Raw genomic sequence first — 23119 nt, 5'->3', positions numbered from 1 at the left:
AGTCAATTTTACTTTTTCTTGGGTATGAAACTTCCGGGAGCTGCTGGCCTCAGATCTGTGGACGCTAGTAAAAGAGAGAGTGAATTGAATAGAGCAAAAAGACTGGAGTTGAAAATACAGATTAAAAATAATTAAGTGGAGTAAGAAAAAAAAGATTAGGGTCAACTAATCAGCCTCTAAAACCACTTATTATATACTACTAATACTCATAAATATTTATATAGTGCTCTGAGGTGGACATACAACAAAGAGTCTCAGCTCAATTCTAGTTAGCGACTAGATATTGACTACAGGTGGACATTGAGCATAGAAGTACTTTAAGGATGGAGCCACTTCTATGGATCAACGGTTTTTCTCTTCTGATGTTCAATGGAGAGAGGAGTCAGAGATGTGGGTATAGGTCTAAGGCAGGACCATTTGCTTCGGATACTTTGGATGAATACCAAGATGACAGGCCAGTGTTTTCTTCCTCCTCCTCTGTGGTGCATTGATGGATAACTAATTACAGGGACATTTGTAGTAGAACCTACAACAAGAACCTTTATTAGAGAAGAAACAGAGATTGTTTTGACCCCTGTCCCTAAAGCTGAAGGGCTTGATTTATCTTTAAACAGCTAGTTTTAGACCGATAGCTAATATCCCTTTTTTAACTAAATTGGTGGAAATTTTAGTTGGTACTCAGTTATTAGATTATCTTATTACGTTTCAATGTACTTCGACCTTCTCAACATGGTTTCAGAAGTTTTCACAGTACAGAGATATTTGGTTATATTAACATCGGAAGCTAAGAAAATATTAAGGTAATGTTGCTGCTATTTGATACAGTAGATCGTGATGTTTTGTTGGAATTACAGGTACTGTTTTAGTAACATAGTAACATAGTAGATGACGGCAGAAAAAGACCTTTACGGTCCATCCAGTCTGCCCAACAAGATAAACTCTTATGTGCTACTTTTTATTTGTAGTTGTCCTCTTCAGGACACAGACCGTATAAGTCTGCCCCGCACTATCCCCGCCTCCCAACCACTAGCCCCACCTCCCACCAGCTGGCTCTGGCACAGACTGTATAAAAGTCTGCCCAGCACTAGCCCCGCCTCCCAACCACCAGTCCTGCCTTCCACCAACGGCTCTGGCACAGACCGTATAAGTCTGCCCAGCACTAGCCCCGCCTCCCAACCACCAGTCCCGCCTCCCACCACCAGCTCTGCCACCCAATCTCGGCTAAGCTCCTGAGGATCTATTCCTTCTGAACAGGATTCCTTTATGTTTATTGGTTTAATGGGTTCTTAAGAAACAGGCAATATCAGGTTCTCAAAGATGGTCTTCCCTCTTCTTTTTGGACCCCCCCCCCCCCCCCCATGTGGTATCCATCAGGGATCACCCATTTCTTCTCTTTTATATAATATTTATACAGGTTCATTAGGTTTGGTTACTCTAGAATTGGGAGAAACAACTTATTCTTATGCGGATTATATTTTTCTTTTAATTTTTGTTAGTAGTAACTTGGCAGCTTCTTTTGCTGCTATTATTAATGCGATTGAGATTAGAAAATGGTCAGTTTACCACCATTTCAAGCTCAACACTGATAAGACTAAGCTGTTGTGGTTTGGTTCTAATCAGGTATCTATTCCTATTAAAGATGGAAGATCTCTGACAGTGGATAAGATATCTAGAGTATTTAGGGTATTACTTGATGCTTCTCTGAGTTTGGAACTGCAAGTCAATCCTGTAGTTCCGGCTTGTTCAATCTTATTTTCTTCAAGATCATTTTAGAATACTTGTTCAGTTATTATTGTAACTCTCTTTTATCTGGGAATTTCAACAAAATTGATGTCTAGATTACAGTTAATTCAAAATACTGCTGCCAAGTTGATATGTAAGAAATCTAGTCTGTTCATGTTTCTCCTTTGTTGATAGAACTTCACTGGTTGCCTGTCAAGGCTAGAATTATGTTTAAGCTCTGTTCATGATAAATCCTTTAGTTACCTTTCACTGAAATGATGCAGAAATGTTAATTCAGAAAATCCCATTTTTTATAATTTTGTGCAGTCAATATTGTATGCTTCTGTTTTGGGTTTTGATGCTGTATTTAGTTGTTTGATTGTTACCTGCCCTGAACCTGCTTCGTCAGGGATACGGCAGTACATAAGCACTGAACATAACATAACCTAACAGTTAGGGACGACATTGGGGGCAATTCTATAAACGGCACCAAGATAATATTTTATAATGGCATCTGGGTGCCCAGATTCTTTCATAGAAGTGAGCCAAACTTGGCCCCATTTGGGTGCCAACAATTACACAATGTAAAAAGCAGGTGTACATCACCACTTACAGTATTCTATAAGTTTGATGCCTATGAGTGACCCACCCATGCCCCGCCCACATGCGCTATTCTGTAACTGAGTGACTAAATGCAGTTAGACACCTTACTTCTGTTTTATCCCCACTTGGATGCCTAAATCAAGACGAAACAGTGAATATCTTTCTCATACAAGCATTTGCAGATCGTGATAGTGAGTTTCCCCCCGATTTTTGAGTTAAAGACTTACCATTGAACAACTTGAATGGATGAATTAAGGAGCTACCAATTTTCGTGGAAAAGTAATCAGATCTAGAAGAATCAGCATCTGTCTAATAAACAGCCAATTGCTCCCATAAAACAGTCAACATTTCATCAGACTGCAATTTACATATTTATGTTAAATAGCCTTTTCTTTTATTTCAATTCTGAATTCAAGCATGGAACTACATTAAGAGGCATATTTTCAAAGCACTTAGCCTTCCAAAGTTCCATAGGTTTCTATGGAACTTTGGAAGGCTAAGTGCTTTGAAAATATGCCTCCATGTCTCCTCTGATTAAAAAAAACACACAGGAGCAATTTGATCCAATGCAGCAGAAAGGGAAAAATCCCAAGCATCAAATATTTTATTCCAATCATTAAAACGAAGTGATCACATTCTTGGAGCCAGGAATTTTAAAAGACTGAACAGTAAAGAGAAGAGCTATGAGACATACAGTAAAACATTAACTGTAGTGAAAACATCAAACCCACACGATCAGTCCAAGAAAAATGTTCATAAAAACAGCAGTAATAAAACTCTCCTAGTTAGTCGTTGCTCCAAACACACAGTCTCAGTCAATAAAATAAAGTAAATCACAGTGGCTCTGGTGCATTCATTAACATCTGGCAAGATATAACATACCCAACAGCCATCCCGAAAAGCTTTAAATGTAGCCGGGTACTTCCTTCTCCAGTAAACCATAATGCCAAGTCACATCAAACAAATCTTCTATTGTATGCTGCAAACACTCATCAGGATGGGAGCTCACCAGGCCCTACCCACAGTCCTAAACTTTCTACTTTAACCTGTCCCACTAGCCATTCTTGACACAAAATTGCCCATATCTTCTCCAATGTCAACTAATGCTACAATGCTTAACCCATGTCTAAGTGTTAAGCTTCACCCGGTTCTATGGTTTTACTGTTTATTGTTATAATGTTATATTGCATAATGTTTATTGTTATAATATTTACTGTTACGATGTAAGCCACATTGAACCACAAGTTTTGGATAATGCGGGGTACAAAAAACAAATTAAATAGATCATCATCTCTAGCAAACATTAAAATCAAGAATGTTTCCACCAACATGAGTAGCTTGAGTTAAATCTTGTTTGAACCCAAGTGTTTCCATAACAGTTAGAAACTCCACACAAGGAGATTGCATTAGTACCTCATTCACGTGCATATTACAAATCACCTAATACAACAAATTTCTCCAAAACAACATCAATAAGGAACAATGATCAATCAGCAATTTGGGAGGAAAGTAACAGTAGCAGATGAGATAATAATGTAAAGTCAGTCGGCAATTCAACTTGATGAAAATGTATTTTAGTTCTATGAATAAACAGAAACCCTCCCCCTCTATACCCTACTCTTCCCTTGATTTCCCAAGTATAACTAGAAGGACAACACTGATTTAAAAAATACACATCGGAATCAACACCCCAACCCTCAGTTACACATTGACCCCAAAATTCTATATATTGCAACTAGACTTATGCACACAAATCTGGGTATATTCGGATTTGCACACACAACTCAATTAATTAACAAGCTAATCAGTGCTGATAATTGGATGTTAACAAGCAATTACTGGTACAAATTTCACTTTACGCACATTACTGGCTAAGTGTATTCTATAAAGTAGTCCATGTAAATTTTACCGCATGGATCTGAAAAGGGGGTGTGACAATGGTAGGAGTATGAGTGGAGCATGGGCGTTCCTAAAATTTAAGCACAGTGTTATAGAATTACCTGTTTTGTGCCTAAAGTTAGATGTGGGCTTTTACACCAGCTTTTCATTGCTGTAAATGGCTGCACCTCAATTTTAATTGTATGCACGGTGCTATGCGTGTTCTATAATAGACTGGCAAAAATAATTGGAAACACAGGGACCCAAATTTAAAGGAGCTACAATAATGGCAGCAGCTCTTTATGTAAGGAAAGTAAATAGAAGTGAAAAAGAAACCAAAATGGCTTTCCGAACAAGTGGCTGAAAAAATACAGCCAAAAGAGGTATCATTCCCGAAATACAAAAGAAAGCAAGAACCGAAATACAGCTGGGAAAAAATGGCTAAATATGACAGATGTTTGTGCACGCCGCTGGGGGGTGCCATGGCGCGCGCCTGTCAGCTGAGTTCGCTAACTTCCCTGCAGCTCCCTCTGCCCCGGAACAGGTTACTTCCTGTTCCGGGGCAGAGGGAGCTGCAGCGAAGTTAGCGAACTCAGCTGACAGGTGCGCGCCGTGGCACCCCCCCCCCAGCGGCGTGCACCCGGGGGGGTGTCATTTCACCGGGGGGGGGGGGGGTGTCATTTCGCCGGGGGGGGGGGGGCACATCGGCGATCTGCCCCGGGTGTCATGCAGGCTAGGATCGCCACTGCTTCAGAGTAACGTCAGGAAATACTTTTTCACAGAGAGGGTGGTCAATGCATGGAACGCACTTCCAACAGTGAGGTGGAAGAGTAAAAAACAGTGCAAAAATTTAAAAGGCATAAACACAGATGATCCCTGTACAGAAAGAGGAGGGTATCACAGCGAAACTTAAATGACCTTGACACTTTAAACAGGGCACAAAGAGTGTAAGCTGTATGGAATGGCAGGTACAACTCTGGCCACCTTGGTCAGCAGGCAACATGGACCATAAGGTCTTTATCTGCGGTCATTTGCTGGGTTACTGTGCAAATCAGATAAAACAGTGATACACTTACTGCTTCTACTTTTTAAATAAAGAATATTTTATTTTCAGTACAATGCAGATGATGATGATGGTGAAAATGAAGAGCCAAATGAGACAGGTGAGGATTCCTAGTGTGGACACGTTGGGGCTGATATTCTAAAGCATTAATCCAGTTAATTCTGGGAGTTAACCAAATGAACATTTGCTTTTACATTTCCTAGGCTGCTAATTGCAAAACCTTTGGCTGAACATTGAGATGTTTACATGCTTGATCGTGTGTGAGAAGGCATTTGTGGGTGAGGGAGAACATATAGGTGTGTGCCCCCTTTCCCTTTTTGTGCAAGAGAGAAAGGGGGAGATAGAAATACGCAACCACACAAAGAGGAAAAGGGGGAGATGGACATGTGTCTGGTCTCTCCCTTTCCCTCTTTGCGTATATGCGAGTCAGAGAGGGAGGTTGTAAATGTTTGTCTTTTATTGTAGTTTTTTAAAAATTATTATTATTTATTTTTTTCATTTATTTATGTTTGTTTTAGTCTTTTATTGTAGCGTTTTTCCTACTTTGTAATTATATTTTAGTTGTATAAAACCGCCTAGATCTGCACGTTAGCTCAGGTGGTATAGCAAGTTTGAATAAACTATAAGCTGTGTGGTGTGGTTGTGTGTAACAACATGCCTCCAGTTTCAATAGTATTTGCTGACATTTAGGGGTTCTCTGTTGTGCCAGTTCTAAGTCTGGTGTAACTGTTGATGCTGGGTTCTCCTAAAGTTCTGTAATGGAATCCAGGTGTCCAGGTGATAGATGCTTCCCAGGATGGCACTGGGGGGCCTAAATGGAGACACCCACCTTGATAGACTTTAAGGGCAGAGTATTCCACAATCTGGGGTCTCGACTGCCTCACTTGAGCTTAGACTGGATCATCTACCCTACATCCCTCTGAATCTGGACAAATCTGCCATTGCCTCATAGATCAAGTCATCTTCAAACAGTGAAAAATACAAGTTTCTAATACAATTGTCTCTTGTTGCCGGTATTTGGAACTTTGACTAGGCAGTTACAAAATTAAAAAAAATACACCTATTTTATATAAAAGCAGAGATCATCAACATCCAAATATGTGTAGGTGTCAGATGAATAATATCACCAAAAACACCTAGTCTGATCTAGAATTATGTCAGCTTCAAAAGCATTTCCCACATAAACAAATATTTCACCACTAGTAAATACTGAATAACATAAAAAATTATTTAAAAATTGGGGAAGGAGGTTTCCAAATGCCTTAGTGGATAACGATTAACTTAGTGGAATTCAGGAACAAAACAATGGATGTTTGGAGCGATACTGGATTTTCACCTGTTTCTGCTAATGAGGTTGGTTTTTTATTTAAATAGTTACCTGCTCTCATTGCATTTGGATGAACGTCCCTCTTACTTATTTTCTTCTATTCAGTCACCTTTAGTGTGTTGGATAACAAATAGGATTCCTGACTTGCTGGAAAAGGGGGGCTTTGCCTGTTAACTCCTATTCCAAAAGCTCTGGCTTAGATTTGACAGCTCCTGATAGTTCTCGCCCTGTTGCGAGCAAAACTACTACTACTACTTAACATTTCTAGAGCGCTACTAGGGTTACGCAGCGCTGTACAATTTAACAAAGAAGGACGTTTCCCTGCTCAGGTGAGCTTACAATCTAAAGGACAAAATGTCAAGTTGGTGTAGTCTAGATTTCTGAGTATAGGTGTGGTGGTTAGGTGCCAAAGGCGACATTGAAGAGGTGGGCTTTGAGCAGTGATTTGAAGATGGGCAGGGAGGGGGCTTGGCGTATGTGCTCAGGGAGTTTGTTCCACGCTTGAGGTGAGGCGAGGCAGAAAGGGCGGAGCCTGGAGCCTTTTCACCAGGTTAATCTTATGTTAGCAAACAGTTTTCTAAATATTTGAATGTCTATATTTTTACTTCCTACTCAGCTCAGTTTCAGACAGGCCCATAGCACTGAGACTTTATTGCTTGTTTTGATTTCGTAAGTAAAATCAGAGCTCTCCTTAAGCAGGCTAACTATATTACTGCAATCTGATGTCTCAGTTGCCTTTGATGCAGTTGATCATGAGTTACTGCTTGAAAAATTGAGCGATATTGGCCTTTCCAGACCAGTGTTTAACTGGGGACAGACTTATAGACCTCAATATATATACTCTGGTAGAGAGGAGGTATGATACAGATATTTAAATACCTCCGTGGTGGAGACAAGGACTGTGTCTGAATTTAAGGACGTGTGGGACAGGCACGTGGGATCTCTTAGGGAAAGGATGCTGAAGATGGACAGACTGGATGAACCATTTGGCCAATATCTTCTGTCATGTTTCTATGTACCGTGTCAATAGCAGATTATGCTACTATTGTACTACGAAATCTGGGTGCCCAGCATGCATCCTCGGTGTGCCAAACGGAGGTCCCCACTTCTAGATCTGCCGCTTATCGGTATAGTGCCCCTGAAAATCCACAGATAGGGGATTTATGCATTTAGTGGTGGCTGCTATATTTTAGCGAAGAATGCCATATATAAATTTTCATACAACACCTGCTAGAAAAATAATCCTGTAAATATTTTTTTTTAATGTGAGATGTATAAGGAATCAAAGCCCTAGTTATCTTCTGCCATATTAAATGAATTCCTGTAGTAATTGTTATGATGAAGAAAAATTGTTGAATTTGTAAATCTTCTTGTACGCTTCCCATTTGGCTGATGGAACATGAAGATGGTGGGAATTTCAACGCAGCCTCAATTGATGCAGATGTGGATGAAGATTTGATGACTGAAGATGAGTCAGTAAAGACCAAAAGGAAATTGATAGCAACATTAAAGGTGAGCCTATGACTCGCCCTCATCTCGCTGCAAGAGTGAGGACTGTATCTTGCTATTTCATTTGCTATTTCATTCTCTTGGCTGTTCAAGGATTATCATCTATTTTTTAACATAATATTTAAATCGCTATATTTACTTGTGAGAACGAAGCATTCTTAGTTTCCCCGGTGGTACGTTTGTCTGGGTTATAGGGCCCTGTCATCCTAGTATAGGGATACAGGAAACCATTATTATTCTTGGTGTACATGTACAGAGACATTAGTAATTTTGTTGTCCTAAACAGCTGAATCTGAGGACAGACTAATGACATAGTAACATAGTAGATGACGGCAGAAAAAGACCTGCACGGTCCATCCAGTCTGCTCAAGAAGATAAATTCATATGTGCTACTTTTTTATTTGTACTGTCCTCTTCAGTGCACAGACTGTATAAGTCTGGCCAGCCCTATCCCCGCCTCCCAACCACCAACCCCGCCTCCCAACCACCAGCTCTGGCACAGACCCTATAAGTCTGCCCAGCACTATCCCCGCCTCCCAACTACCAGTCCCGCCTCCCACCACCAGCTCTGGCACAGACCCTATAAGTCTGCCCAGCACTATCCCTGCCTCCCACCACCAGCCCCGGCACAGACCGTATATGTCTGCCCAGCACTAGCCCCGCCTCCCAACCACCAGCCCTGCCTCCCAACCACTGGCTCTGGCACAGACCGTACAAGTCTGCCCAGCACTATCCCTGCCTCCCACCACCGGCTCTGGCACAGACCCTATAAGTCTGCCCAGCACTATCCCCGCCTCCCAACTACCAGTCCCGCCTCCCACCACCAGCTCTGGCACAGACCGTATAAGTCTGGCCAGCCCTATCCCCGCCTCCCAACCACCAACCCCGCCTCCCAACCACCAGCTCTGGCACAGACCGTATAAGTCTGCTCAGCACTATCCCCGCCTCCCACCACCGGCTCTGGCACAGACCGTATAAGTCTGCCCAGCACTATCCCTGCCTCCCACCACCGGCTCTGGCACAGACCGTATAAGTCTGCCCAGCACTATCCCCACCACCCAACCACCAGCCCCGGCACAGACCGTATAAGTCTGCCCAGCACTATCCCTGCCTCCCACCACCGGCTCTGGCACACAACTTTCCTTTTCTGTCTCCCCTGGGACAGCGACTCTGCCATCTGCTTAACAGGCATCACTTGCAGGGGGGGGGGGGGGGAGCCAGCTGGCTAGCCTTGGGCATGCACAGCTGTTCAAGGCTCTGTGTCAGATGGCAGAGTCGCTGCCCCTGGGAATCAAGGTAAAAAAGATAAACACTTTGTTGCAGCGGCACAGGAGGAGAGAAATGCTGAAGAGGAGGAAGAGAGGAGTAGACCATGTGGGGCAGAGAAGGAAAGAAATGCTGGAGACCATGGGAATGGAGAAAGAAGAGAGATGCTAAAGAGGGTATTCGGGATGGAAGGAGAGAGAGAGATGCTGAAGAGGGGAGGCACACAGAGAGATGTGGAGACCATGGAGTGGGGGAAAGAGAGAAATACTACAGTAATTTTAATCATTAAAGCAAGTCTTCACTACTTGGGGTTCAAACGATAAGGAAGAACCTATCAAAATAACCTAAACATCAGACTATACATTCTACTGGCAATTCCTTCCCTTCTAACACTGGACCTGTAGCTGATAAAGATTTGCTTTTGCCATCACACACAAAACACATTTAATTTTAAAAAGTGGGCCTCCCTTCATCCAAAGAACTATTTTCCATCCATAGAATCTTGAAGTGGAAAAATAAGTTGAAGGTCATTGGCATAAATAAAATGATATTACCCAAATTTCACCAGAAAACACAAATATACAGAGCTAAAGAAGATCCCCCAAGGGACACCACAACTCAGATTCCAACTTTTTAAAACTTTCCCCTATCAGTTGTCATAGAGCGCCTCCTCCAGGTCAGCTCTTGTAGTGTTGGGTAAGCTACCTTCTTATGGCAAGGTACATAAGTACATAAGTATTGCCATACTGGGAAAGACCAAAGGTCCATCAAGTCCAGCATCCTGTTTCCAACAGCGGCCAATCCAGATCACAAATACCTGGCAAGATCCCAAAAAAGTACAAAACATTTTATACTGCTTATCCCAGAAATAGTGGCCAGTGCTTCTGGTATATAAGTTTGGATGTTCTTGGACTGCATTTGGCCTACCACCCCGCCTCCACTCTCAGTCCCTTTTAATACTTTACTAGAAAAATAAACAGCACAAATACTGCATCAACATAAATCACAAACATAAAGAGATTTAGCGTTTCACGACAGTCCTTTTCTTTTCCCAAACTGCCATTTGAAAGCTCAGCACATTTCTGGGGTCAATTCACCTCCCATTACCTAATACCCTTAAGCAATTTCATGCTGGCTTTAAATCATCAGGGTTTTAATCCCCCTCTCCTCAGATTTGCTGGGGTATTAACCAAAACATCCAGAAAACCATTAAACTTCTCCTTTGAAGCACATATTCCTAGTAGCCTTTCCTCAGTGATTGCAATTGAAAGACCAACCAGAATAAAACAGCTCATAAGTTTAAAGCCCACCTGTGGTTCTTCCCTGCTCAGCTTCCAGCATTTCTCAAGAACAGGAAAAAGTCAGTCCATGCTTCATTTCTGCTAGCTGGAGGACACACCCTTCCTACTGGCTGGCTTCTATAGGGTCTGCTTTCAGGGAGCATTGCCCCAGCTCTCTCTCCCTCAGGACACCTTCAGCTTTTCAGTGCCCTGTGCTGAATTCCAGTTCCACCTCCTACAGCCTCATGGGAACTGTAGTTCCTCAGCAGCTCTATAGCTTTAACGGAAACTTGGCTTTCTAGCATTCCTATTTCTTAAGGTGGCGGAATTTCATCTGCAGTTTCTACATTTCTCCCTGGATTTCAGGTGTCACAGTAGATGGCGGCAGAAAAAGACTTGCACGGTCCATCCAGTCTGCCCAACAAGACAACTCATGTGTGCTACTTTTGTGTATACCCTACTTTGATTTGTACCTGTGCTCTTCAGGGCACAGACCGTATAAGTCTGCCAGCACTATCCCCGCCTCCCAACCACCAGCCCCGCCTCCCACCACCGGCTGTGGCACAGACCGTATAAGTCTGCCCAGCACTATCCCCACCTCCCAACTACCAGCCCCACCTCCCAACCACCGGCTCTGACACAGACCGTATAAGTCTGCCCAGCACTATCCCCGCCTCCCAACCACCAGCCCCGCCTCCCACCACCAGCTGTGGCACAGACCGTATAAGTCTGCCCAGCACTATAACCACCTCCCAACTACCAGCCCCACCTCCCAACCACCGGCTCTGACACAGACCGTATAAGTCTGCCCAGCACTATCCCCACCTCCCAACTACCAGCCCCACCTCCCAACCACCGGCTCTGACACAGACCGTATAAGTCTGCCCAGCACTATCCCCGCCTCCCAACCACCAGCCCCGCCTCCTACCACCGGCTGTGGCACAGACCGTATAAGTCTGCCCAGCACTATCCCTACCTCCCAACTACCAGCCCCACCTCCCAACCACCGGCTCTGACACAGACCGTATAAGTCTGCCCAGCACTATCTCTGCCTCCCAACTACCAGCCCCACCTCCCGATCTTGACTAAGCTCCTGAGGATCCATTCCTTCTGCACAGTAGTGTCACCACACTATTTACTCAACAATAGGAGAAGAACCAATTTAATACCTTCCCTGACATTCCTATAGCATTAAGTTTAAAGAGTAAAATCTCATGATCTACCATATAAAAGGCAGAACTCAAATCCAATTGTAACAACCTGCCCTTTGTCCAAAATTAAATAGATTTCAGTAATAAGACAAGTTTCTGTACTGAAATAACATTTAAAACCATGTGAGTCAAAATGACAAATTTTCAGCTAAAATGCAACAACTGCCATCAACTTCACCGAAAAGGTAAACTTGCTACAAGTCAGTAATTGGAACAATCCTAAACATTTTTCTTTTCATTTTTTAAATATTGGAGTCATGGGCCCCAAAGATACTGGAAACTGCCCTTCCTCTCTTGCTAAATTTAAATAGTCATAATAGTCCCCCAATGGGTAGATGTTTAAATAATTTCATAGGACAGGAGACTAGCAGGCTCATTTTCGAAAGAGAAGGACGCCCATCTTTTGACACAAATCGGAAGGTGGGCATCCTCACAGGGTCACCCAAATCGGTATAATCGAAAGTCGATTTTGGGCGTTCACAACTGCTTTCCATCTCAGGGATGACCAAAGTTCACGGGGGCATGTCAAAGGCGTAGTGAAGGTGGGACTTGGGCTTGCCTAACACATGGACGTCCTCGACCCATAATGGAAAAAAAGGGCATCCCTGACGAGCACTTGGACGACTTTACCTGGTCCTGTTTTTCTTATGACCAAGGCACAAAAAGGTGCCTGAACTGACCAGATGACCACCGGAGAGAATCGGGGATGACCTCCCCTTACTCCCCTAGTGATCACCAACCCCCTCCCACCCTCAAAAAAATATCTTTTAAAATATTTTGTGCCACAGGGAGGGAGAGGGATGGGTGGGGGAGGTAGAGCATGAACATACAAATGTGTTATAGATGGTTATTGTATAGAGCATCTGATGTATCAGGAATGTTCTTATTGTTACTGAGTTTATTTTTGAAAATAATAAAAAATAAATGAAAAAAATATATATATTTTGTGCCAGCCTCAAATGTCATACCCAGCTCCATGACAGCAGTATGAAGGTCCCTGGAGCAGTTTTAGTGGGTGCAGTGCACTTCAGGTAGGCGGACCCAGGCCCATCCCCCCCACCTGTTATACTTGTGGTGGTAAATGTGAGCCCTCCAAAACCCACCCGAAACCCACTGTACCCACATGTACTACTACTACTACTACTACTACTATTTAGCATTTCTATAGCGCTACAAGGCATACGCAGCGCTGCACAAACATAGAAGAAAGACAGTCCCTGCTCAAAGAGCTTACAATCTAATAGACAAAAAATAAATAAAGTAAGCAAATCAAATCAATTAATGTGAATGGGAAGGAAGAGAGGAGGGTAGGTGGAGGCGAGTGGTTACGAGTCAAAAGCAATGTTAAAGAGGTGGGCTTTCAGTCTAGATTTAAAGGTGGCCAAGGATGGGGCAAGACGTAGGGGCTCAGGAAGTTTATTCCAGGCATAGGGTGCAGCGAGACAGAAGGCGTGAAGTCTGGAGTTGGCAGTAGTGGAGAAGGGAACAGATAAGAAGGATTTATCCATGGAGCGGAGTGCACGGGAAGGGGTGTAGGGAAGGATGAGTGTGGAGAGATACTGGGGAGCAGCAGAGTGAATACATTTATAGGTTAGTAGAAGAAGTTTGAACAGGATGCGAAAACGGATAGGGAGCCAGTGAAGGGTTTTGAGGAGAGGGGTAGTATGAGTAAAGCGACCCTGGCGGAAGATGAGACGGGCTATGGTAGTGGTGTACAGTTGTGGGGAGTGGGTTTTGGGGGGCTCAGCACCCAGGGTAAGGGAGCTATGCACCTGGGAGCAATTTGTGAAGTCCACTGCAGTGCCCCTTAGGGTGCCGGTTGGTGTCCTGGCATGTCAGGAGGACCAGTGCACTACGAATTCTGGCTCCTCCCACGACCAAAGGGCTTGGATTTGGTCATTTTTGAGATGGGCATCCTCGGTTTCCATTATGGCTGAAAAACAGGGACGACCATCTCTGAGGTAGACCATCTCAACATTTAGGTTGACCATCTCTAAGGTCGACCTAAATGTTGAGATTTGGGCGTCCCCGACCGTATTATCGAAAGATGGATGCCCATCTTGTTTCAATAATACGTGTTTCTCCACCCCTTCGTGGGGCCATCATGCGAGGACACCCTCATGAAAACTTGGGTGCCATGTTCGATTATGCCCCTTCACGTCACTTTCAGAGGCACAAGTTCACACATAAACAGAGTGTAAATCAAAGACAGGCCTTGGGATCAGTTCTGAACCTTCATTTACTGGGGTAATGGAGCTTTCCACCTTCTGATTCTAGATTTACAACTCTGAACTGGAGAATGAGTTTGATAACTTTGAAGACTGGCTCTTCATTTTCCCTTTACATCGAGGGAAAATGAATGAGGAAGATGATATGAATGATGATGAAAACTTCATGGGAAAATACAAGGTAAGATGTAATAATTTCAGCCTGAGCTCCCTATTATCACTCTTTGAACACAGTCAGTACCAATGTCCCATTATCATGGAGCCAGTATTTTGATGCAAGTCCTCAATTCCTGTACTTTCTTTGACATCACAGAGGTTCACAGAGGTCATGCTAACACTTCGGTCTGTGGCTCCCCCTGCTGTTCCTAGTGTCACAGTCAATGCCAACAGTCAAAGTCCAACTTGATATCACAGAATTAATTATGTGTAACACTCTAGTCCCTGACTTCCTGTACTGTCCAAAGTATCACAGAGTCAATATTAACGCTCCACACTGGATTTCCTGTACCGGCCCTGGGATACTTTGAAGTCCATGGGCTGGAAACTCTTAGATGCTCCCTCAATTCAATATGCTCCGCTGTCTGAAACTGGATCTTTTGCTTTTTCTGTAATGTGGAACTCCTTTCCTGAATGACCAATCAGAATCCTTTCTAATATAGCCATATCAGTCAGTACAAAGTAGGAATGACCAGTCTGACATCTTGGGGGGATTTGAGGGCTCTCTTTGACTGGTAAAGCCTTATATAGTCTTGTAGGTAGTTAGGGCCCAGCCCGTAAAGGGTTTGTAAACTAATCTCAGTAATTTTTTTTATTGTTGTTGTTTTTTTGTTACATTTGTACCCCGCGCTTTTCCCACTCATGGCAGGCTCAATGCGGCTTACACGAGGCAATGGAGGGTTAAGTGACTTGCCCAGAGTCACAAGGAGCTGCCTGTGCCTGACGTGGGAATCGAACTCAGTTTCTCAGTTCCCCAGGACCAAAGTCCACCACCCTAACCACTAGGCCACTCCTCCACTTAATACTCGCTTTACAGAGAAGCCAATGCAGCGTCACTAAAAAAAAGGGGTTCCATGATCAGACCAAGTAGCTGAACATATATCAGTTTAGGTGCCACGTTTTGAATGGTCTGTAATCTTTTCAATTGTTCATCTGGGAGTCTTAGACAGACAATGTTAGAATAATCAAGAATAGAGAAAATCATAGATTCAATAACAACCTGAAAAAGAATGAGACCTAAAACGTACCTAAAGTGCCACAATTCCAACTAATCTGAACACTCAAAGGATCAGAAAGAAATGACGAGGCCAGCAGTAAAAAGAGAAATGTAATTACTTCCTGTTCTTCTTTCAGGGATCATTTTATATCTATCCTGCTGATGAAGCAGGGACAGATTTTAAGATCATGCATGGCGTTCCCAGAAACCGACCCATCAAGGTTCTTGTGCGAGTTTATGTCATTAAAGTAAGTAGCACTAAGAGGCTTTTTCTGCTCTCAGGCCCCTCTTCCAACAGTATTTAGCTCTTCCTCACCCATTGGATAAATCTGGTCTCTGCTGCTTTGGAGAGAGCTTTCATGTAATATCTGAAATCAGTCTGTGGACCGTGTCTAGATACATAGCTGTAACCCTATTAAATACTGTTATATATGGGGATGTCAGTCATTACATAGCAAGAGGGGTGAGGGATGACACATATTGGAAAGGTAACATTTATAGTATGCAGACTACAGCAGAGATTCCCAAATTGGATTTTTGAGGGCTAGATGGATTTGCTTGTCTTGTTTCCATTGTATTCAACTATATCTCATATCTATTCTTTGTGGATATCTTGAAAAACAGACCAGGTTGTGACCCAGAAGGCAATCAGATCAAAAAATTGTCAAACCCCAGAAAAACAACCTGAGACTACAGTTGCATTACAATCCCAAATATAATAGGATGGGAGAAAAGGATCTCAGAAGCCCTTACAGAGATGAATAATAACATATCTCAGGAGATTAGGCTTAATATTTCTTTCATTGGTCATAAAAAAACTCCTAGAGCAATTTAGCCCTCATCGCCTCCTAAACAGGAGGCAGTAAGGAATCCAGCAGTAAATGGACGTGCAATTCTGCTATCACTGGTGAGTTCTTGGACCACCAGGGGATACGATGGTAAGCCCAACCCAGGGACTGGGTAGACCCCTACTGGCAGTAGGTGAGTCTTCACTCCCGGCACTGGCTGGAGATTAGGTCTTAAAAGAGCCCTTCGGACTGGCCTGACAGACCAGAACTTGGAGGTGGAGCTGGAGACAGGAACAGGGCAAAAAAGGCAAGGTAGGCAGAGCTTGGCTAGACAAGTTAGGGCAAGGCCTGCCATGATGAACTGCATACAATACTCTGGGTGAGGTCGCATCATGAGCAATACAGAGGCATTATAATATTCATTGTTTTATTCTATTACTTAATATTCTTTGTTTTATTCTCTGTTCCTTTCCTAATAATTTCTGCTATTCTTTTTGCATTTTGACCACCACCACAAACACTGAGATTTCAATGTACTGTTCACAATAACACCTAAATCCTTATTCTCGGTGGTGACTCCTAACGTCATGTAGCTATAAATTGGTTTATTCTTCCCAATGTGCATCACTTTACCCTTGTGTACATTAAATTTCATCTGTCATTTAGATGCCCAGTCTTCCAGACTCCCAAGTTCCTCCGGTAATTTCATACAGTCCACATGTGATTTATGAACTTTGAATAGTCTTTTTGTCATCTCATCATTCCCATTTCCAAATCATTTATAAATATATTAAATAGCACCGCTCCCAGTACAGATCCTGCAGCATTCCACTATTCACCTTCTTTCATTTAGAGAGCTGGTCATTTTAACCCTACCCTGTGTTTTCAATCTATTAAGCAGTTCTCAATTCTCAACAGAGCATTGCATCCTATGCTATGGCTTTCTGAAAATGTAGATACACTACATCAGCCAGCTCACCTTTATCAGTGTTTATTCATGCTTGCAAATAAATATAGCAAATTGGTGAGACAAAACTTCCCTTGGCTGAATCCATGTTGACTCTGTCCCTTTAATCCATGCTTGTCTAAGTGTTCAGTAATTTTGTTCTTTGTAATAGTTTCTACCATTTTGCTCAGAACTTATATCAAGCTTACCTGTCTCTAGTTTCTCGGATAACCCCCAGAAACCTTTTAAAAAATTGGCATTACATTGGCCACCTTCCAATCTTCAGGTATCATGGATTATTTTAATGACAAGTTACAGATTACCAATAGTCAAAAAGCAATTTAATTTGTGAGATATTTCAGTACCTTGGGATGTATACCACCCAGTCCAGGTGATTTGCTGAGCTTTAATTTGTTGATATGACTTTTTACATCTTCCAGTTTTACTGAGATTTGTTTCAGTTCCTCTGTATCATCACCTAAAATATCATTTTGGGCACTGGTAGTAAATACTAAAGCAGATAATTAATTTAGGGGCTCATTTTCAAAACAAAAAAGGTCCAAAAATGTCATAAAGCAGCAGAAGATGTTTTTCTCTCAAAAATGTCCAAGTTGCAATTTTTGACACCCCAATTTTAGACATTTTGCTCCACAGTTTGTACAGATTTCAAGGGGATATGTTGGGGGCATGTTTTCGGCAGGACCAAAAGATGGACGTTTTTCTGCAATGATGGAACAAAATGAAAATGACTAGGGCCAAAATTAAGACTTTTTTGGCTAGACCTGTTTCAATCACGACTAAGGGACCAACAGGTAGCCTAAATTTATTTATTTATTTATAGCATTTATACCCCGCTCTTTCCCGCTCGATAGCAGGTTCAGTGCGGCTTACAGTGTATGGGTACAGTATATCACAGAGATAACACAATGTTTGGGTACAAATCTCCTAAAGATAACACAATGTATGGGTATAAGGTATCCCATAAATAACACAGTTGTATAGAGAAGGATGAGAGGAAAGAGAATATGGGGGGAAGAATGGGTTATGGTTAATGTAGGTGGTGTGGATTGGGTTCGTGATTTAAGTTGGGTCGTTTGGGTAGGCTTGTTTGAAGAGGTATGTTTTCAGCAGCTTTCGGAAGGGTAGGTGTTCGTTGGTTGTTTGGATGTATCTTGGTATGGCGTTCCAGAGTTGGCTGCCTATGACGGAGAAGTTGGATGCGTAGTAGGTTTTATATTTGAGACCCTTGCAGTTGGGGAGGTGAAGATTGAGATATGTTCGAGAAGATTTGGACCCGTTCCTGGCTGGAAGGTCGATTAGATTGGTCATGTAACTTGGAGATTCTCCGTGTAGGATCTTATGGATCAGTGTGTAGACTTTGAAGTTTATTCAAATTACCACTGGAGGTATTAAGGCATAACTCTCCTTACTCCCCCAGTGGTCACTGACCCACTCCCAGACTCCTAACATATGACAGTGCAATACATATCAGGCTCTATGACAGCTTCAGATGTTATGGCCAGTCCTATTACAGCAACAAGCAGGTCCCAGGAATAGTCTAGTGGTCAGTGCAATGGACTGTAAAGAAGGAGACCCAGGCCCATATCTCACTCTAACCAGTACACTTGTGGTGGAAAGTGTGAGCCCTCCAAAACCCACTAAAAAGCTACTGTACCTACATGTAGGTGATACCTGCAGGCATAAGGGCTATTGTAATGCTGTACAGTTGGGTACAGTAGGTTTTTGGTGTGTTTTGGAGGGATTACCATACAATATAAAGAGGTAACAATCAGATCTGTACCTGGATCCTTTTATGTGAAGTGTACTGCATCATTCCCTAGGCTGCCCCACTATTATGCTGGGATGTCTGTGTGGCCAGTCTACTAAGAATGCTGCCTCCCCCCACCCCAATACATCCAAATTACTTGTTTTTGTGCGTTTTTCCCTTGGACTTTTTTTTTCAAATGGTCCTAAAAAATGGACACACTGAACACAATAACGTCTAGCAAATGGCCATTTTCAAAACAAAAAGTTGGATGTTTGTCTGGTTTGAAATGGTCATGTTCACTACTGGATTTTTGAATGTTTTTTCACTAGACATCCATAATTGGATTTAGACGTCATATTGAGAATGCCCCTCTTAGTCTCTCTGCGATGGCTTTGTCCTCCTAGATTGCTCCTCAACTCCTTGAAGATCTAATGGCCCAACTGCTTCTAATGTACCCGATAATGTTCTTGCTATGAGTTTACTTCTTTTCAAATTCGCTTTTAATCTTCTTTAATCAATGCTTTGCATCTAATTTTCCAGTGCTCATGCTGATTCCTGTTTTCTTCATTTGGGTCCTTTTTCTATTTTTTTTTTTTTTTTAAACTGTTCTTTTGGCTCTCATAGCCTCTTTTACCTCACCATTTAACCATGCCAGCTGCCATTTGACCTTCCTTCCACATTTTTTCATACTTGAATACATCTGGTCTGAGCTTCATAGATAGTATTTTTAAACAATGTTCATGCCCGATTTATCTTTCAATAATTTTTATTAACAACGTATCCAATACAAATGTGAAGATAACAGACATTTTCAGAGAAAGAGTATGTAACCACAATACCATAAATTCTTCCACATTTGTTCCTCCAAATATGATTATCAACTTTTCATTTATATCCCACTGCCCCCTTCCCCGCATGCTACATTCTGTTTGATTCAGATATTTTATCATTCCTAACATCTGCAGCAAGTCTCTATCAATGATACTTAAACTACCCATCCTCTATTAACTACCCTGATTGCTGCTAAAACAGTGAGCAGACTTTGTCAGTGGTCCATTGTCTGTGATAGTCCCTCCATCCCCCCTCCCTCTCCCCTACTCCTCCCTTCCCACCCTCTCCCTCTAAGGCCTGGTTAAAGGTCCAATGTCACTTCTGTGATGTGTCCAAGGGTGTCACTGGTGTCTTCTCTCTCCCCTTTAATCTGTGTATGATCCTCTTCCTGATATTGGGCTGAAGGGTGGTCCAATAGTGCTCCCACACCCTACAGAATGCGTTCCGTTCCTGCTGTGAGTGAGTTGCCTCGGTGAGCCCACAAAGTTCCAGGTGCAACTGTTCGGTCATTTTTGTTCTCCATAGCTCTTTTGTAGGCGCCTGAGTTTCTCTCCAGTAGAGTAGGATCACCTTTTTTCCTATTAACACTGTTCTTCTTAGAAAGCCTGTGCATCCCACAGGAATCGGTTTGGCAATAGCATATACATCAAATAATACCAGCGGGGTTTCTCCCACTGTCCGCTTCCAGTAATGACTTGTCTCTGCCAAAACCTGCTTCCAAAATGTTCTAATCTGTGTACATTGCCAGAACATATGGCCCAAAGTCGCCTTTTCTTCTCCGCATTTGGGACAAGTTCCTGTTCCAAAACCTGCCTTTCGCGCTCTGGCTGGTGCGATATAAGCCCGCGTGGCAAACTTGTATTGCTGTTCCCATTGCCTTATGAACGCCGCCCTATGTAAAATGGATAGCAGGTAGCCTTGCAGCATATCAGCTGTAATCTCAACTTTAAGGTCCCTCTTCCAGTCTCGTGCCAGTTTGCGATAATCTATATCTTCTGTTGTGTCTAACAGGTGTCTATGGTGAAATCGCAGTGGCACCAAATTTTCCGATCCTAGAGTGAGTGCTGTTGCTAGCGTTTCTTGCACGTCTTCTGCCAGATTCATTGCTCCCAATGATTGTACGTAGTGCTTCACTTGTGCATAAGCATAAAAATCTGATGCAGTCAAACCAAATTCTCTTTGTAATGCTGTCAGTGGCTTTACCTGCCCTTCCGCATCCAGCAATTGAAATAGGTACCGAATCCCCTTCATCTTCCATGACTTAAAGTGTTGCGCTGATGAACCATCTGGGAAATCAGGGTTAAGAGTCAATGATAGAAAAGGAGTTGTCCCTGCCGCGAAGCCTTGTCTTCTACACAGCCACCGCCACATTGCTCTTGCTGATCGCACAAAACAGTTCAAAGGTTGCTGCCCCACTGGTCTTGTTTTTAAGGTGTGCATTAGGCAGCTAAGATGTACCTCCGGATTCAATGATGCTTCCAGCTGGGTGTTTGTAAATTGTTGGCTTCCTACTAGCCAATCCCGAACATGTCTCATTGTGCAGGCAATTGTGAGGTACCTGATACTGAGTAATCCCATACCTCCATGTGTTTTAGGCTTACACAGTACATTCAACGCTATTCTGGGGCGTTTACTATTCCATAAAAACTTTCTTAAGGTTTCATGTAGTGTTTTCTCCTCCCTTCCCCGTAGATATAATGGCAGCATCTGGAATCTATACAACCATTTCGGTGCTATCATCATATTAAATAGCGCAATGCGCCCTGCCAGGGAAAGTGGACACGAGCCCCATATTCCTAGGAGGCGTTTAGTTTCCTCCAGCAGGGGTCGTACATTCCTTCTATACAATGTGGACAGATCTACCGGGATTTCCACCCCCAAATACGTAAGCTTCTCTTCCGCCCATTTAAAAGGAAAGGGGCCACTCCAGCTGGTCTGAACTATGGGAGACATCGGCAGTGCCAAAGATTTCCCCAAATTTAATCTAAACCCTGATAGCTTCCCATACTCCCCTATCTTCTCAAGTAGCCGCTCCACCGAAGTCTGCGGATCTTCTACTAATAACACTATGTCATCTGCATAAGCTAGTAACTTCACCTCTCCTTTGCCTACCCTCATTCCCCGGATTCCAGGCTCTGCACGGATTTTACATAATAGGGGTTCCAATGATATCAAAAATAATAATGGGGATAGAGGACACCCCTGTCTTGTTCCCCGCCTTATGGGAAATTCTTGAGTTCTAACCCCATTTACCAGCAATTTGGCCCGTGGGTCCACATAAAGCATCTTAACCGCTTCTAGAAACCAGCCCCTTATTCCCACCCATTGGAGTGTCTCAAACATAAATGACCATATTACCCTATCAAATGCACGTTCCGCGTCCAAACTAATCACTAGGCTTGTTGCATTCCCCCCAGGTGCCGCTATCACTGCTGCCAGCAGCTTTCGGACATTTATCACCGAATGTCTACCACGGACGAATCCCACTTGTTCCTCTCCTACTAACGTTGGGAGTACTCTTGCTAGGCGTTCTGCTAATAGTCTTGACAAGATTTTGACATCCACATTAATTAATGAAATAGGCCTATAAGCAGCCGGGTCTGTGGTATCTCTTCCTGGTTTGGGGATTAATGTAATTAGCGCTTCATTTGCGTATCTAGGGAGCCTTCCTGTTTCTACCGCCTCTTCAAACAAGCCTAGTAGGGGCCCCACTACTTGTTGTTTAAGCAATTTATAAAACTCACCCGAAAACCCATCAGGCCCGGGAGCTGAGTGCATTTTCAGGGCCTGTATGGCCTTCATTACTTCCTTTGCGTCTAATGGTGAGTTCAGTGACTCCATCTGGTCTCCCGTCAAATGTGGTATTTTCGACTGAGCTATATACTCCTGTATCTTTCCCCTTAGATCCTCCCTTGTCTGCTCCCCTGAGTACACCTCCTCAAAATGGTCTCTAAATATCTTCGCGATTTCCTCCGGGCTTGTGGTGCATAAGTTAGGGCCACTGCGTATGCTAGTCACCGCTAGTCGTCTGCGAGCTCCCTTTATCAGTCTAGCCATCATGCCTCCCGGGCGGTCCCCAAATCTATGGAGATGATATTTACGGGTCACTGTGGCTCTCATAAACCTCTCCTGTAGCAGGCTATTTAACTCTGTCCGTGCTGCAATTAAGGACTCGAACAAGTCCTGTGTGGGGTGGGCCGTGTACTGTCTTCTGGCCTGTTTTACCCTCCTTTCAGCCTGTACTACCCGCTGCGCTATTTGTCTATTCCTCTTTCCAATGTATGCCATCACCTCCCCCCGCATTACCGCCTTTGCAGTGGACAAAAAAAGACCAGCATTGTCTATGTGCTGTTTATTGTTCAGGTTATAGTCTGCCCATTTATCAGCCAGAAATGCGGCAAACTCAGGGGAAGAGTATAGGTATGCTGGAAAACGCCAGCCTCCAGCCGCTCGGTAATATGGTTGGGCCTCTATTTCTATCCATAT

At 43.2% G+C, this 23119-nt stretch overlaps 1 protein-coding gene across 1 annotated transcript in view; it reads left to right on the top strand.

The window, feature by feature from the left end:
* LOC115476527 (fer-1-like protein 4) overlaps nucleotides 1-23119 on the top strand; it is a 149912-nt gene that overhangs the window by 95372 nt on the left and 31421 nt on the right. Inside the window, exons 32-35 of the mRNA XM_030212946.1 lie at nucleotides 5318-5366; nucleotides 7999-8105; nucleotides 14137-14268; nucleotides 15438-15548. Of these exons, the coding sequence (XP_030068806.1) occupies nucleotides 5318-5366; nucleotides 7999-8105; nucleotides 14137-14268; nucleotides 15438-15548 (399 nt within the window). The remainder of the gene's footprint in view (nucleotides 1-5317; nucleotides 5367-7998; nucleotides 8106-14136; nucleotides 14269-15437; nucleotides 15549-23119) is intronic.

This window comes from Microcaecilia unicolor, chromosome 8, assembly GCF_901765095.1.
Source record: "Microcaecilia unicolor chromosome 8, aMicUni1.1, whole genome shotgun sequence".
NCBI classification, from domain to species: domain Eukaryota; kingdom Metazoa; phylum Chordata; class Amphibia; order Gymnophiona; family Siphonopidae; genus Microcaecilia; species Microcaecilia unicolor.
The sequence above is the reverse complement of the archived record's forward strand: the minus strand, read 5'-3'. Positions and strand labels throughout refer to the sequence as shown.